Source organism: Mauremys mutica, chromosome 13 (assembly GCF_020497125.1).
Source record: "Mauremys mutica isolate MM-2020 ecotype Southern chromosome 13, ASM2049712v1, whole genome shotgun sequence".
NCBI lineage: Eukaryota > Metazoa > Chordata > Testudines > Geoemydidae > Mauremys > Mauremys mutica.
Genome location: NC_059084.1, coordinates 43,142,264 through 43,159,701, shown reverse-complemented (window position 1 = coordinate 43,159,701; position 17,438 = coordinate 43,142,264). Strand labels below are relative to the sequence as shown.

At 42.5% G+C, this 17,438-nt stretch overlaps 2 protein-coding genes across 2 annotated transcripts; both read right to left on the bottom strand.

Moving 5' to 3' along the window:
• Positions 1-242: 242 nt before the first annotated feature.
• Positions 243-1,184, bottom strand: LOC123348834 (olfactory receptor 12D1-like). The gene has a single exon (XM_044986496.1). It carries the CDS (start codon positions 1,182-1,184, stop codon positions 243-245), a length of 942 nt encoding a protein of 313 aa, XP_044842431.1.
• A 9,925-nt stretch (positions 1,185-11,109) lies between these two features.
• Positions 11,110-12,072, bottom strand: LOC123347402 (olfactory receptor 11A1-like). The gene has a single exon (XM_044984818.1). It carries the CDS (start codon positions 12,070-12,072, stop codon positions 11,110-11,112), a length of 963 nt encoding a protein of 320 aa, XP_044840753.1.
• Positions 12,073-17,438: the final 5,366 nt, after the last annotated feature.

Sequence of the window (17,438 nt, the reverse complement as noted above, 5' to 3'; positions counted from 1 at the left end):
ATCATCACAATGGTCCCTTCCGACTTTAACGTCTATGAACTCTCCCTTACTATTAACCTCCATTTTCCAGTTTAGGAAGGTTATCTACAGCCTATTTCCCAGTGCCCAATGCATAATGATTCCCTACAAACTAATGGCCAACTCCCAGTGCACAATAGACTCAATGAGAGAAAGCACATTGTATTGTCCATTACCCACTCTCGTTCTCAGCCTCAGAGACAGAGAAAAACATTCAGTTTTTTTCATGTCCTTCCAGGGAATAGTTTTCTTCTTACCGCTTTCCTCAGGGCAGATTTCACCTCCCGGTTCCTCAGGGTGTAGATCAAGGGGTTCAGGACAGAGGTGACGATGCTGTACATGAGGGTGGCTATCATGTCCCTGTCTTGGGAGTCCCCCTGAGAGGGCAGTACATAGTTAAAGATAACAGGCACGTAAAGTAAAGTCACCACCGTGAGGTGGGCGGTGCAGGTGGAGAAGGCCTTCCTCCTGCTCTCCCGTGACTGTACCTTCAGGAGGAGGAAGGAGATGATGTAGAGATAGGAGAGGAGTGTAAGTATGAATGGGCCTATCACGATGCCTCCAGTGACGATGTTGAGGAGGCTCAGGTTGAGGTGGGTGCTGCTGCAGGCCAGGCTCAGCAGGGGTTTGATGTCACAGAAGAAGTGGTGGACATGATTGGGGCCACAGAAATGCAGCTGGGAGGTCATGACTGTGTGCATCAGGGCGTGCAGAAAACCACTGGACCAGGTGGCCACTGCCAGGAGCAGGCAGACCCGTGGGTTCATGACCAGTCTGTAGCGCAGTGGGTTGCAGATGGCCACATAGCGGTCGTAGGCCATGACGGCCAACAGCACGGCCTCGCTGCTGCCAAGGAAGTGGAAGAAATGGAGCTGGACCAGGCAGCCGGTGAAGGAGATGATCTGATGTTTTGAGAGGAAGCCAGCCAGCATCTTGGGTACGGTGACCGAGGAGTAGCAGATGTCTAGCCAGGAAAGGTTGCCCAAGAAGAAGTACATGGGGGTGTGGAGCCGGGGCTCAGCCAGTACCACGGCCATGATAGCCCCATTCCCCAGCACACTGGCCACATAAAGAAGCAGGAAGAGAGCAAAGAGGAAGCACCGCAGCTCCTGGAGCTTAGTTAGACCCAGGAGGATGAACTCGCTCACCTCCGTCTGGTTCTCCATCTCTGCAGCGGGAAGAGGAAATGCCATAATAGAATGAAATGCAGCAATCCCCGTGGTTTTTATTTCTATATGCATCTTCCATCTAAGGGCCCCACAGTGCCTGCCAGTTATTAATTAACACTTCCCATGGCTGCTGTGGGGTAACATCCCAATTTCACAGATGAAATAATGGGGGCTAAGAGGGATAATGTGCAGTGCATATTTATATCTACATTGTGGTATTGAGGACTGCATTGGAATTGCAAGTTATCTCTTTAAGTGTGTTTGTGTGTGGGGGTGTTTTTCTTGTCATGCTCACATGCTGGGGGAGAGGGTTCAGTAGGAAAGTATAAGAGGGGTAGCTCAAAATACAGTGCGGTGACTTGTGCCTCTCTGCCTCAGGGAGTAGCCTGATTTGGCTCTCTTTGTTTTTAGATTATTGTATGCAGTCATTCTACATTCCAAGAAATAAAATAGTGTTATGTTGCAACCTAAAAAAGCTAGCTAAGGAGGTCACTGGATATCTAATATTGATTTTCCTTAACTTTTGGGACACTGGGTTAGTTCCAGAAGACTGGAAGAAATCTAACGATGGGCACATTCTTAAAAAAAGATAAAGGGGATGATCTGAGTAACTATAGGTCTCTCAGGCTGACATAATTTCCAGGCATGGAGTGGCTGATACAAGACTTGATTAATAAATAATTAAATGGGGATAGCATAATTTATTCCAGTCCACGTGGGTTCCTGGAAAATAGATAGATTGATAGCACAATTTTGGCCGATAAAAGAAATAGAATTCATGCAATATACTTAGACTTCTGTAAGTGTTTGATCTGGTAGTGCAAGACAATTTGATTAAAAATCTAGAAAGAGACAAAATTAATATGGCATATATTAAATGGATTACAAACTGGCTAAATGATAGGTCTCAGAATCTCACAGTAAACAGGGAATTATGATCACATGTGTTTGTAATGCTGTTGAACATTTTTATCAATGACCTGGAAGAAAACATAAAGTTTTCAGAAGACACAAAAATTGGGGGGTGTTGCACGTTTTAATTTAATAATGATTCAAGATTGTCAAATAACAGGTTCAAATGGCATTATTTAATATAAGATTGTTAATCAAAGATTAATACAGTACTATGCAGAATACAGAAAGTATAGACACTTTACCATCCCCTGTAGATGGTGAAAAAAAGGTAGTTTGGAGTCTTCCTCTGTACTTGATGGAATGCTGACAGTGTTCATACCCAATCCACCTTTGCTTTTATAGGGTGTCAGACAACTAAACTCCTTTTTTGGGGGGAAATCCTTTCCTGAGCTTAACTCCACCATGTGCTCTGTTCTGTTTTCCTAATTACTGATAGACTTTCTTTTATGGTTCTCGGTTTACCTGACTGATGAGTAAAAAGGAATCTGTAACCTGTACATTATAACTAAGAGCTGTGACAACCGACAGTTCTCAATGAGTTAAAAACATCTTTCAATGGGTCATTACTTTCCTCCATGACAGAACCCCTGTGCAATTACAAGTATCCCTTGTCAACCAGCCAGTTTTCTTTATAATGTACCTTTGTAGACATTTTCATTAGTTTGAGGGTTTTTTTTTTCCCTAGACACCTGGACTGTATTAGTAAAGACAGGGTAAAAATGTTACATACATTCCATTATAGAGACCATTTTCCCTTCAGGTTAAATTGAAGGACAAGGAACTTCTTTTCATTGAAATATATATAGGGCAATAAATGTATAGATACACAACATGAAAAAGGCTGTTGGCTTTTAAAAGAATTCTCAGGGTTTAACATACAAAAATCATAAAAAGTGGCATTGTAAATAATGAAGAGGACAGGTTGCGGATACAGAGTCATCTGGATCAGTTTGCAAACTGGGTGAATTTTTAAGTTGCAAAGTCAAGCCAGATGGTATACACTTGCCCGTGCAGCCATAATTCTGCCCCTTGTGCATCCATCCTATGCACTGAACTGCACAGCTCTCATGTGGAACAAAATAGCATATGATCAAGCAAGGAAAGAGTGCACCATAATGCATAAGCACAAGGGGGGCAGCGTTAAGGTTGCACAGCCATTGTAGAATCTGGCATTTCCCAGCTGCTGTGTGTAGTGTTTGGCTTTGCAATGTAAATAATGTTCTTTTGTTCATTAACTATTCTGTGCAGCTATAATAGCCCCCCCCCACTTCCTGCCTCCTCAGAAGGGTTTAGCCCTGAATCCCGAACTCTTATCACTTAAACTACACAACAAACTACATGAGCTGGCAGCAGATGGCTGCTAGTCAAGAGATCAGGGGAATGGGAGAAGACAGGAGCTTCCCACTAGCTCATCTGCCTTGGGCTGCTCTTTCTACTCTGCTGTGGATCAAACAGATGTAGGGCATCTGTGGCACAGCCAGGGAGCTACTGGGTGCTAAATATGGATTATGGGCTGGAAGTGAGGCACCCATATCCCTGTGACTTTCAGTTTGAGGCTGGCACCGAGAGCCCTTAGGACTTTTCAAAAGTCCCAGCCTATAAGCTTGTCTGAGTTTTGGGGGGTTATCTAATGCCACATATCATCATAGTTTCTTTTGGTTCCTGTGATTGAACATCTTGGCCATGGCATCAACTGCCTGAAGGCAATGAATGCATCAGATCTGTCTGTCTGACAGCCCCTCTTTGCATGAATTTGTCCCTCATATCCTCCTCCCTTGCTCCCCCACACTCTCTCCTCTCAAACAAAAGTGTAACAGGAAAAAACAAGCCTTGCTAAGAGGGCAAGATGAGAGAAGGACATTATCCACATGCTGCCTTCAGCAAGGCTGTTGCAAACTGAGAGTAACTCCACTCACTGTGTTGGAGGTCAGGTGGGGTTTCCAAAGGAGCCCAAGGGAGTTAGGCTCCCAACTGCTAATGAGGGGGCTATTTTCAAAGACTCAGGCGCTTGGGTGCCCAAATCCTGTTGGAATCCAATGGGAGTTGGATAACAAACTCCACTAGACTTCTTTGAATCCCAGCATATAGCAAAGATAAGAGCCTGAGTTGAAGCAGAGTGTTTCTTCCTTGGTATCTAGAAAATGACCTGGTCAGTAGGATGGGAAAGAAAGAACGAAAAAACAAAAGAAAGAAAGAAAGAAAACCCAATTATTTTACCTATGGTAGCACCTAGGGCCCCGTTGTGCTAGGCACTGCACAAACGCAGAGTGAGACAATCCCTGCCCTGAAGAACCAGCCTAAACAAAGAAGACTGAGAAATGGAAAACAAGTTTTCCAAGGTCTTACACCAGCTAGTCATGGCTGAAGGGGGGAAACAGACCCAGCTCTCCTGATTTGTAACCCTGTGCTCTACTCGCTGAGCCAGGCTGTCTTGCAAGCATTGGCTGTTATGGCTACTTTCCTTTGTGGAGTCAGGAGCTTTTCAAAGGAGTCTGAGGCAGTTTGAAAATCTTACCCTTGGTGACTCTCTCATGCTGTTTCCTTAGAGCTCAACCCGGGTGGTTTTGGTCCTCCTTGCAATGGAAACAATAACAATCGCTGGCATGAAAGGGCACTGAGGAGAAATAGCAGGAACTTCTGTCTGTTCAGAAAGCAAGAGAGATGCGAGCGCCTACTGACTTGAATATCTGGATGGTTGTGCTGAACCTGTGGAACAAACGAGCCTTTTTATCATATTCACACCATGGGGGGAAACCAATTTCCATTCTCTAGATGGCTCCCCTGCGGCGGAATGTCTGAACAACATGAGGGTTACTGGTCTGTGAATAACAAGCCAAGCGTTCCCTACAGAGATGAAAGTAAAGCATTATTGTGCAGACAAGAGGTGCTGGGAAAATAAGTAAACAAAGCAGTGATCCTAAGGGAATTAAGTGCTCAAATCCTTTTGAATATATTCGAATATCCCAATCTAAAAAAAAAAAGACTCTGGTTTGCAAATATTGTACTTTATTTATTTATTTATTTTAATTTTTACTGAAACCACTGAATTTGGTCCACCGTGATTCTGAATGTGGTTCCTTATGATTCATTATCCCATTCAGCCATGGAAGGTTAAAGCAGATGTAGCAAATTAGATGCAGTTTTCAGAGGGTTATAGTATCTATGAACACTGGCTGGAACCCCATCATGGTTCAGTGATGACATGAAGGAAGCAGAAATATTTTTTTTAAATGGAAAAAATGGGGCAGGTGGTAGCAATCGATGTAAAGTGGAAGTTCTGAATGTAGAAATTTGATAAATACAACTGGAAAGAAATTAGAGTAGAGAATAAGTGTAGAGGTGATTTTCCATCTGTGGACTTCATTGGTGAGATCGATATTTGAATTCTGCATACAGTTCTGGTTGGAGTGCATATTTTAAAAAAGGACGTTGAAAATCTAGAGAGGGTGCAGAGAAGACCCCATGAAATATATCTGAGATCTGGAGAAACACCTTACAATGATACACTTAAAGAGCTCAGTTTGTTTAGCTTACCAAAAGGGAGATTGATTGAAGACTTGATTACACTGTAAAAATTCCTTCATGAGGAGAAAACAGCAGGGCTCTTTAAGCTAGTAGAAAAAGGCAGAACCAACCACTGTATCTCAAGTGATACAAATTAAAAGGAGAAAGAAGACACCCATTTCTAACAGTAAGGTTAATTAACCACAGGAACAAACCCTGAAAGGGAAGTGGTGGATTCTCCTCTTTTGTATCTCAATTCCAAAAAACAACAAGTGCTCAAGTGGGGCCTAAACGCTCTACTGGAACAGCATCCAGCACTTTTTCTGAGCGCTACAATGGCATTCTGGTACTTCTTCCAGCGACAAAATGAGGGCTCTGATTGGAATACTGGGGAAGTGTTGGGTCCTCACCTCCCAGTCCACAGCATCAGAACTCTGGCAGGGGCTTCCCATTGGGCAGGGATGCGGATGCCCTGTCCCATTATGTCCTGTGTGGGCAATGGGTCCTTGCAACTTGTTGGGTCTGAGTGGAAGAGGAGGCGGCTGCTGGGTCTCCATTCAGAGCTAGCCAAGGAAGGGGGCCTGCCCTTCATTGTGCCCGTATTCCTGGCTCTCCTGTGGTAAGAACCATAGGCACCCCTTCTTTTACTGTTGCTCAGAGTGAAGGGACATGGAGGGACGGATGAATCAAATCTGAGTGGCTCTGTAATGATGCCATTCAAATTTGGCCCTCTGTCCCTCTGTCTCCATCTGTGGAGGGGTGGACGCACCAAAACTGGGTGGCACTGTGACCACATGGACTTCATTTCAATTCACAATTACCGTGAACACTATGATATCTGTGCCAAAATTGTAGCCTTAATCATCAGGCATGGCTGCTGGCCAGCCAGCACCAGAAAATGAAAACTTTTTGGTACCCTACCTTCCCCATGGATGTTGAATCTAGTTATATTGTGATGTCTGTTACTTAGTGGTTCAGCCACAGTTATACTGAATTAGTTCTTCTGAATTAGTTCTAACAATCAGATTTATTTTAATCCTCAGCATGATGCACCGTCCTTGCTGCTGATGGATGTAAGAATCAGGATCTGCTTTTCACCCTCACGGTGTCACACGCTCACATTTTCTCTGCAAAGATACCTTCAGCTTGCTGACGGGCTGCACTGCTCTTACTTGATTCATGCTCCTGTATATATCACACAGAACGTTAATGCCCCCTGCCCTATTCTTACAGAGTTTGTAGGTTTTTGTGGGCTGTCGGGATATCCCATGAAGCCGCTGGTAGGATCACTTTTAAATTGCCCGCAGGGGGGAATTATCACCAGCTTCCTTGTTAAAACTAGTGTAAACATCAAAGCCATTGCAATCTCCTTACAAACCTCATGGGAAATCTTCCTCTTTGTCATTTCCTCTGTGTGTGTGTGTGTGTGTGTGTGTGTGTGTGTGTGTAGAATTCAATGAGTGAGAAACACGCATCCATCACTGTATTGTACTGACCACCTACGAGCCCAATTTATTTCATAATTCTCAATGTACTTCTCAGCAGCAGGTAAGTGTCAATGTTGCTGTTTTACAGGTGGGTAAACTGAGGCACAGAATGTGGCCCAGATTTGGGATCACCCAGCAGATTGGGGCAGAGCCAGGAGCAGAATCCAGGGGTCCTGACTTCAAAGCATGTGGCATAGCCACACAACTATGTAACACATTAGTTTTGTTAAGAGGTGGTGCCAAGAGAAACAAAAGATAAATAGACATTTCAGGTATGAGCTATGCAAAATACCAATACAAGATGAGGTGGGAAGCATTCAGAAGAAATATTTTGTCCGGCCCTATTCATGTATCCTTTTCACACCATAGTAATTGAAGTTACCCTGCATATTTCTTGGACATTCTCCATCACAGCTGCAGGACTTCAGAAAGCTACCAAGCCCACAGAGCTACCAATGAGTGACGTGAAACTAAGGCATGATGGAACTGGGCACTAGGATGAGGTAATTGACACTGTGACATGTGTACATACAACAGGCCAATTCCATTTGAGTGGAGTAATACGTTTACATTTATTTTATTAATTAAACTTGATATCTGAGTTGTGGATCTGATACCTAACACACTCTCAAATGTTAGCAACAATTCTCTGCTTTGATACCGTGTTGTTGTATTCCAGGCATCAACTCCACTCCTCGGTACAGTCTCATTCTCTCAAAATATCACTAGTTACACCCGTAACATTGATAATCCCCCAAATGTGTAGCCTCCTATATATAGATGCTCTAGAACCCAAGACAAAATTCATACTGAGTAGGATGATACTTCTAGAGTTACTCCTTTGAAATTAATGGAAACATGGATGCAGTTAGGCACTACTCAATCTGAGTATGTTATTAGCACCTGATTCTCAGCTACTGTTGTGATGAAAGCCATGGAAGTACCTAGATTAGATAGATAGATAGATAGATAGATACATTTGAGTATAGAAATATAGGTGAATTGATGTGTATGAGAATAAAAAGAGAGAAAGAAGTGTTTGAGGAACTATTTTATATATATGAACATAGGAACATAAGAAAGGCCATACTGGGTCAGACCAAAGGTCCTTCTAGCCCAGTATCCTGTCTTCCGACAGTGGCCAATGCCAGGTGCCCCAGGGGGAATGAACAGAACAGGGAATCATCACGTGATCCATCCCCTGTTGCCCGTTCCCAGCTTCTGGCAAACAAAGGATAGGGACACCATCCCTGACGATCCTGGCTAATCCTCCATGAACTTATCTAGGTTGTTTTTTTTAACCCTGTTTTGGTCATGGCTTTCAAAACATCCTCTGGCAAAAAGTTCCACAGAGTGAATGTGCATTGTGTGAAAAAATACTTCCTTTTATTTGTTTTAAACCTGCTGCCCCTTGCTTTTTGTGTTATGAGAAGGAGTAAATAACACTTTCTTATTTACTTTCTCCACACCAGTCATAATTTTATATATAGAGAGGTGTGTGTTTACGGTGATAGATAAATAGATTGATGGAGGGCTGGATAGAAGGATGGATGGGTGTGTATGGGAAAAGTGTGAGAGAGAGAAAGAGGTGTTTGTGTATGGATGGATAGATAGATGGCTACGTATTGATGTAGATAGGTGGTTTGATGTGTATGGGATTGGATTCCCAAATATTAGAGGTGAGAAGATACATTATCCTGTAACTGATAACTCCAGGTTTTCATGCACCTTCTTCTGAAATATCTGGTTCTGGCAACTGTTCAAGATAGGCTACTGAGCTAGCTGGACCACAAGTCTGGTCCCATACGTGTAATTGCATGTTCCTTTTAAAGTCCCACCCATAAACTGAAGGCAGAAGCCTACTTACTAAAGGGTTTTATCTTGGCAAGATCACAGGACATCATTGCTCTGGAATCTACCCTGGCTGCCCAGTGTTGTCAGAGTAGGATTCCAGGAGTTAGACGTCAATAGCTTGGGATCAGCCTACATGAGAAATCACCTGTGCCTCTGAACAATACTGTCTGAGTTGTAATCAGCAGAAGCAATTAGTTTGGGCCTATATTGATATGAATGAGAAGGGACTGCTTGAGGAGTATTCTGTATAAGCAGCTCTCTGTTATGAGTAAAATTTGGTAAATTACCTAAATACCTTACGTGCCAGTCTCATGTGTAAAAGTGATTCTCACACTTAGGATTCTAAGTCCCATTGACTTTCAGCAACACTTAGGCCCCTAATTGCCTAAGTCACTTTTGAAAATGGAACATGTTGTCCTTGGTCATTTGTGAATGGCGCTAAGAAGATAAGAATGGCCATGCCATGACCAGAACAATGGTCCAGCTAGCCTAGTATCATGTATTCTGGCAGTGACCAGTGCCAAATGTTTCAGAGATGGGGAGGGATAGCTCAGTAGTTTGAGCATTAGTCTGCTAAGCTTATGGTTATGAGTTCAATCCTTGAGGGGGCCACTTAGGGATCTGGGGCAAAACTCAGTACTTGGTCCTGCCTAGTGAAGGCAGAGGGCTGGACTCCATGACCTTTCAGGGTCCCTTCCAGTTCTAGGAGATGGGTATATCTCCAATTCCTAAACTAAAAGGGAATGAACAGAACAGGGCAATTATTGAGCAATCCATCCCCTATTGATCAGTCTCAGTATCCAGCAGTCAGAGATTTTGGAACATTGGATTGTGTTTCTGACGATTATGGCTAATAACTATTGATGGAGCTATTCTCCAAGAAATTATCTAGTTCTTTTTTGAACCCAGTTATACTTCTGGGCTTCACAACATCCTCTGGCAACAAATCCACAGATTGACTGTGAGTTTTGTGGAGAAATACTTCCTTTGGTTTGTTTTAAACCTGCTGCCTATTAATTTCATTGGGTGAAATTCTTGTGTTATGTGAAAGGATAATTAAAACTTCCTTATTCACCATCTCCGCACCATTCATGATTTTATGGACCTCTAGCATACCCCCCCTTAGTCATCTCTTTTCTAATCTGAACACCAATCTCTTTCATTCTCCTCATATGGAAGCTGTCCCATACCCCTATTCATTTTTGTTGTATTTCTCTGAACCTTTTCCAATTCTAATATCTCTTTTTTTCAAATGAGGGCAACCAGACCTGCAGGCAGCATTCCAAGTGTGTGTGTGTACCATGGATTTGTATAGTGGCATTATGATATTTTCTGTCTCATTGTCTGTCCCTTGCTGTTGTTTTGTCCCCTAATAATCATAGCAGGCCATGAAGTTTGATAATGTATTTAGTGGCTCTTACAGTGTCCTTTGCATGGAATTGATCCATGGTACCAATGTGTCAAATCTGACAAGCATCACTTTACTTATAATGCTGCTTTCAAAAGTATGGGCAGGTGTTGAAGTCCACTACCAACACACTTTGCAAAGTGGATAGATCTTCGCCCCATTCCTATGAATTTTCATTCCTGAGGTGGACCCTCTTCATTATATCCTAAGAATGGAGACTTCTGGCAGTGTCAATAGTCTTACGAATATATATTTTTTAAATACACAAGAAAAGAAAGAGGGGGGGAAACCATGTTAGTATCACTTAATACTTGATTACCTTTTCATTGGACCAAGATGTCACTTTTTACTTGGTTTGTTTTCCTGCAGGATGAGCAGTCAGAATCAGAGTCAAATGTAAACCCCCATTTAGAACCAATATTTTTCAGGTTGGGCATTTTCATTTTTTTGAACAAATAATTTAAAAAAAAGTTTTGAAATTTTTCACAGGAGTGTGTGTGTGGATTGTGTGTGTGTGTGACTGGAATCGTCCACCAGTTCTACTAAACTGATCCCTGCTTTTGTTTAATTTGAGAAAGAGGGAAGTTTTCCTAAGACTGGAACAATTAATGAAGAATCTAGTAAATATAAACTAGAAAGATTTTGTGTTACAACACAAATAGTTATGCTCGGTAGGCCTAGAATTTTATTAGTAAATGTCAATTTCACCATTCACAAAATGGTTCTATCCAGTTCTATGATTCTATGATTTCAATCAATTTCTCAGAATGTATGGGAACACCAGATATTTCTGCTGAGCTCTCCTCAGGGCCTCCTTTACCTCTTTGTTTCTCAAGCTGTAGATGAGGGGATTGATCAGGGGTGTCAAGACAGTGTAAAGCATAGAAACAAATTTGTTCAGGATTCTGACTGTTCCGGTGTTTGATAACATGTAGACAGTTATTAGAGTCCCATAGTAAATTGTCACCACGATAAGATGGGAGGAGCAGGTGGAAAAGGCCTTTTGCTTCCCAATGGTAGAAGAGATTCTCAGGATGGTGGAAACAATATAAACATAAGATGTCAGGGTCAAAAGAAATGGTAGAATGATGTTTGTGGAAGAGAAGACAAGGGTCGCCAGGTTAACCAGACCGGTGTCACTGCAGGAGAGGTTAATCATTTGGGCGAGATCACAGAAGAAATGATCAAGTTCATTAGGGCCACAAAAGGCTAATTGTGACACCAAATATATTATTGTAGCAAGAATGATGAATGAGCTTAGCCAAGATCCAGCTGCTAGCTGCATACAGAACCTGACATTCATAAGTGTTCCATAGTGCAGGGGTTTGCATATCGCTAAGTACCGATCGTAAGACATCAAAGCTAGCAGATAACACTCAACAGTCAATAGGACACCAAACCAATAAAACTGAACCATGCAGCCAGTAACAGAAACAGTTCTGTCCCCAGTCAAGAAACTGGCCAGCAGCCTGGGCAGGATGGTGGAGCTGTAGCAGATTTCCAAGCAGGACAAGTTCCCCAGGAATAAGTACATAGGGTTGTGAAGGTGCTGATCAGCCACAACTAGTGCAACAATGAGCAAGTTTGCAGCCATGGTGACTATGTAGATCCCTAGAAATAGCAAGAAGAACAGAATTTGCAGTCCAGGGAGATTCCCGAATCCCAGCAGGATGAATTCTGTGATAGATGTTTGATTTTCCCCTTCTCCTTTCTCCATTCTCCATCTGATGCAACTAGTGATTGAGAAAAAGAAGTGATCAAAAAAGGAACTTGCTGTACAATGCTGTGGTTTCCCTCTATTTGATTTCTTATAAATTGAGTGTGGTATCTAAGGTCAAGATTTATATTCTCTCCTTACTGAGGAACTACTTCTCACCCAGGTATTGCATAGAGCTAAGGATAGAATTTCTCCACCAAAGAGCAGGGTCCCAGCCAAAGGGCAGAAACACAGTGAATTTCTCACTTTCCTACACCTGTTCTCAACTTCTTTCATTCAATGATTCATAGATTTACTGTCCAAAAGGTACCCTGAAATCATCTCGTCACATGTCCATTACAAAAACACGCCAAAGGATGTTCCTAGACAGATATGCACTCAACTCAATTAATTGTGTACAGCTAAAACATATTTTCCAGGAATGCAGGAAATTCATAGATATCTAAGCAGAAAGATAGACAGAGGGATGTGAAATGGGTTTGGCACAGGGATAGATAAAAAGGACAGGTACAGAGACTGTGTCAGAGGCTTGACACAGGGATAGGTATAAGGGATTAGAAACATGAATAAAGGGTTTATTAGACAGATCAATAGACAAGGAGGGAGAGAGAGCTCTCCTTGTCCCTCATCAATCTCTCTAGAAATAAATCATGATGAGATTTTAAAGTCCTGACTCAGGAAAAGCTCCCAATGAGTGACGACACTGACCAAGAGTAGTGTCCTTCAGTTTGAGGGCTGAGTGAGAGGATTTTCCATGAGATTGGTCACACTCACCTTTAATCCTCAGCATGAAGCAGTGACCTCTCTATCGACAGTGACTGGATCTGGTCTCACAGTCAGTCTTGTCCTCTCAGCTCCTGGGAAAATAGCTGCATGTTGCTGTTGGGATGGGGTCTCTCCCCTGCTGCCCAGCATGCCTGTCTACATGACACAAATCCATAATGTCCCCTGCTCTGCATTCTTGCATCCTTTATTGAGAAAAGAGCCTCCCTTTGGTCACCTCTGCTGCTGGGATCTCCCTTGGGCCCCCTGCTGGTGATCACTTAAAATTACCTTCCTAGGGAAATTAACACTGTGCCTTTTATTAAAAGAGTAACAACAAAACTGATGGCATTGGCATGTGGCAGAGATGTCCCCCTCGGATGCAGTCATTAAAGAAGGGACTCCATATCGTAGTATAGAAGCTAGGTAAAGTAGAGGCAGGTGGTAATGAGGAACAGTCACATTTAAAAATCACACTTAAAGGTAATCAACTGAATATTGACACCATGTACAAGTGCTTATATACCAAAGCTAGAAGTCTAATTACTAAGATGGGTGAAAAGGAATGCCTGGCATCAGGTGGAGATATCGATATAATAGGCATCATGTTGTTGGTGGAAATTTGGAGGAATGAGGATAATCAATGGGACACCTAGTACCAGGACATAAAATATGTAAGAATGGCAGAGTAGGATGCACTGGTATGGGGAGTGACATTATATGTTTAAAGCATAAAGTCAAACAATATAAAAATCTTAAATGGATTGAACTGTACCATAGAATCTCTATGGATAGAAATTCTGTGCTTTAACAATAAGTGTTTAGCAGTGGGAATACACTGCTGACCATCTGACCAAGATGGTGACAGTGATGGTGAAATGCGGAGGGAGCTTAGAGAGGCAAAAAAAAATAATAGAAAATGCAAGTGACCTGCAAGCAGAATGGGGCTATTTAAAAACACCATAATAGAGGTTCAGATTAAATGTATATCCCAAATCAGCAAGGACAATAAGAGGACCAAAAGAATTCCACCACGGCTAAACAGCAGAATAATGGAGGTCATTGGAGGCAAAAAGGCATCCTGTAAAATTTGGAAGTCCAGTTCCAGTAAGAATAGTGGGAAGTAGCACAAAGTCTGGCAGATTAAGTGTAAATGTACCATAAACAGGCCATGAAAGACAGGGGCGGCTCTATGTTTTTTGCCGCCCCAAGCACAGCAGTCAGGCAGCTTTCAGCGGGGTGCCTACGGGCGGTCCTCTGGTCACGCGGATTCGGCAGCATGCTTGCGGAGGGTCCACCTGTGCTGCGCCATCAGCGTGCCCACCGCCGAATTGCCAGAACCAGGGGACCGCCCACAGGAGTGCTGCCGAAAGCCACCTGCCTACCTCCCTCACAGCGACCTGCAGGCCGCCCCCCCACGGCTTGCTGTGTTAGGCATGCACTTGCTGCGCTGGTGCCTGAAGACACCCCTGATTAAAGAATTTGAAAAGCAAATGCTGAAGATGAAAACAAACAAACTATATATATATAATGGAAGTGAATCAGAACCAGGAAGCCTGCCCAAGATGCAGTGGGGACTTTAGATGACCAAGGTGTTAAAGGAGCACTCAAGGAAGACAAGGCCATTGCAGAGAACCTCAATGAACTATTTGCACTGGTCTTCACTGCAGAAGATGTGGGTGAGATTCCCACTATCAGAGTTACTCTTTTTGGGCAACAAATCTGAAATAAGTCCCCACACTGATGTGTCAGTAGAAAAGATTTGAGAATTAATTGATAACACTGCTCTACAGCCAAAATGCTTCTGAAATAAGTGTAGTCTAACTTTACTAATTCTGGGTCACTGAGAACGAAAATGATGCTTAAAATTGTTGATTGGCTCTAGTTTTCAAGATATGCTATTGGGTCAGTATATACGACCCTTGACTTGGGAATAGCGAAGGATAAGTGAGTTATAAAGGGAAGGGATCTCAATTTAAACCAGAAATGACTAAAATACATCTTTGACTGGATCTATGAATAAATCTATGACTGGGTTTGGACAGTACTTGCTTTTTAGGCAAAACAATGAATGATGCAATCGGAAGCCGGTATTGCGTCATACATGATATGAATTGCATCATGTTATTCCTAAAAGTCATGGATGATGCAATCATAACTAAACTTACATCACTCTGCTGAACAAATTGCCCTATATCAGCTCTAGAAATCATACAGTGTCGTGCTCTCTTATTTGTCAGTGTTTGATTTTGCAAAGGGACACATTTCTGTTTAGCCAAAGTGAGCAGAGATGCCTCGTACTTGTGTGAACAGTGCAGATAATTTCTGCTATGTTTGTGGTGAAGTGACTTTTGCATCACAAAAGCGCAGTATAACCACTATGGTTAAGAAAGCCTATCACCTTTATTTTGGCTGCAAAATTGGAGATCAGGACAAGAGGTGGGCCCCACACATATGCTGCAACACTTGTGCAACAAATCTTCACCAGTGGTTGAACAGGAAAAGGAAATCTATGCCTTTTGCAGTGCCAATGATTTGGAGAGAGCCAACAAATCATACCAGCAATTGTTACTTCTGCATGGTGCCTCCAGTTGGGAAAGGTGTGTCAAAGAAGAAAAAGTGGACTGTGCATTATCCAAACATTCCATCAGCTATACGCCCAGTACCCCACGGAGAAGGACTGCCGGTTCCTGATGCACCACAATCATTCTCACTTGAGTCAGACGAGAAAGAGGATGAAACTTCTGGTCCTGGACCATCAATGTCACAGGACCCACATTTTCTCCCATCCTCCTCCTCTGAACCACACCTCATAACACAAGGTGAACTGAATGACCTTGTCAGGGATTTGGAACTACCCAAGAGTAAGGCAGAGCTGTTGGGCTCCAGACTACAGCAGTGGAATCTCCTGGCAGGTGATGTTAGGGTTTCCATGTTCCGTGACCGTCAAAAGGATCTTGTCCCATTCTTCTTCATGGAAGGGGATCTTGTAGCCTGCTACAACATCGATGGTGTGATGGCAGCCCTCAACATCATTCATGATCCAGATGAGTGGAGACTGTTCATTGATTCATCGAAGACGAGTCTTAAAGCTGTTTTACTGCATAATGGCAATGTTTTGCCATCAATTCCAGTTGGTCATGCAGTCCATATGAAGGAAACCTATGACAACATGAAACAACTTTTGAGGTGCATAAACTATGACCAACATCAGTGGCAGCTTTGTGGCGATTTGAAGGTTGTTGCTCTCTTGCTTGGTCTGCAGACTGGATACACAAAATACTGCTGTTTTCTCTGTGAATGGGATAGTCGTGCAAGAGATTCCCACTACATCAAGAAAGATTGGCCACTCCGACAGTCATTGGAGCCTGGGAGGAAAAGTATTCAGCATCCACCACTTGTTGAATCAAGGAAGATTTTGTTACCACCCTTACACATCAAGCTGGGTCTGATGAAGAACTTTGTCAAGGCCATTGACAAAATACAAGCAGCTTTCAAGTACCTCCGTGGAAAATTTCCAAGGTTAAGTGAAGCTAAGATAAAGGAAGGTGTCTTTGTTGGTCCTCAGATTCGTGAACTTTTTCGAGATGATGCATTTGACCATGCACTGCATGGCAAGGAAAAGACGGCATGGAAAGCCTTCCAGTTAGTGGCAATAAATTTTCTCAGAAACAACAAGGCAGACAACTACAGGTTGTTGGTGGAAAACCTTCTCAAGGCATACAAAAGCCTTGGTTGCAACATGTCACTAAAGATACATTTTTTGCATTCTCATCTAGATTTTTTTCCACCGAACTGTGGAGCAGTGAGCGACGAGCACGGCGAGCGATTTCACCAGGACATTGCAACAATGGAGAAATGCTTTCAGGGCAAATGGAGCCCATCAATGCTTGCAGACTATTGCTGGACAGTGACAAGAGAGGCTCCATTTAATGAATAAAAGAGACAAGCCAAGAAGCGCCGAGTAGATACTGAATAGGACTAAACTATGTACATAATAGTTTTTTGCCTTTTGTTTCATAATAAATTTTAGTTAGATAACCCTTTTGCTGATTTTTAAAGTGTTACATAAACAGGACAGGTGAAATATTATCATGTAAAGCAGCCATAAACACATGAAAAGATCTAGGTTTACAATTTATGATTAAAACTCTACTATCTACACAATATACATAGACACAAAATGTAAAAACTTAAATGTCTTAGAAACAGTAGCCAATCAGTTGTTTTAATTGTCATATTTGAATTCAGCACATCAAAATGCATAATAAATAGCACATTTTATCTCTGAAAAAGACGACTTCTCAAACATTGTAGACCAGTGTAAATTAAACAGTAATAAGTCACCAGGACCAGATGAGATTCATCCTGGAGTTCTGTTGGACCTGAGATATGAATTTGCAGATCTCTAACTGTGTGATGTAACCTTCTGCTGAAATCAGCCTCTGTACAAGATGACTGGAAGGTAGGTAATGCAACACCAACTTTTAAAAAGGGGTCCAGAGGTGACCCTGGTAATGACAGGCTGGTAAGCCTACCTTCAATACCAGGCAAACTGGTTGAAACTATAGTAGAGAACTGAATTATCAGACTTATAGATGAAC

What these genes read in the sequence shown, in the direction of transcription:
- LOC123348834 (XM_044986496.1), bottom strand. Translation starts at nt 1,184, where the DNA reads ATGGAGAACCAGACGGAGGTGAGCGAGTTCATCCTCCTGGGTCTAACT.
- LOC123347402 (XM_044984818.1), bottom strand. Translation starts at nt 12,072, where the DNA reads ATGGAGAAAGGAGAAGGGGAAAATCAAACATCTATCACAGAATTCATC.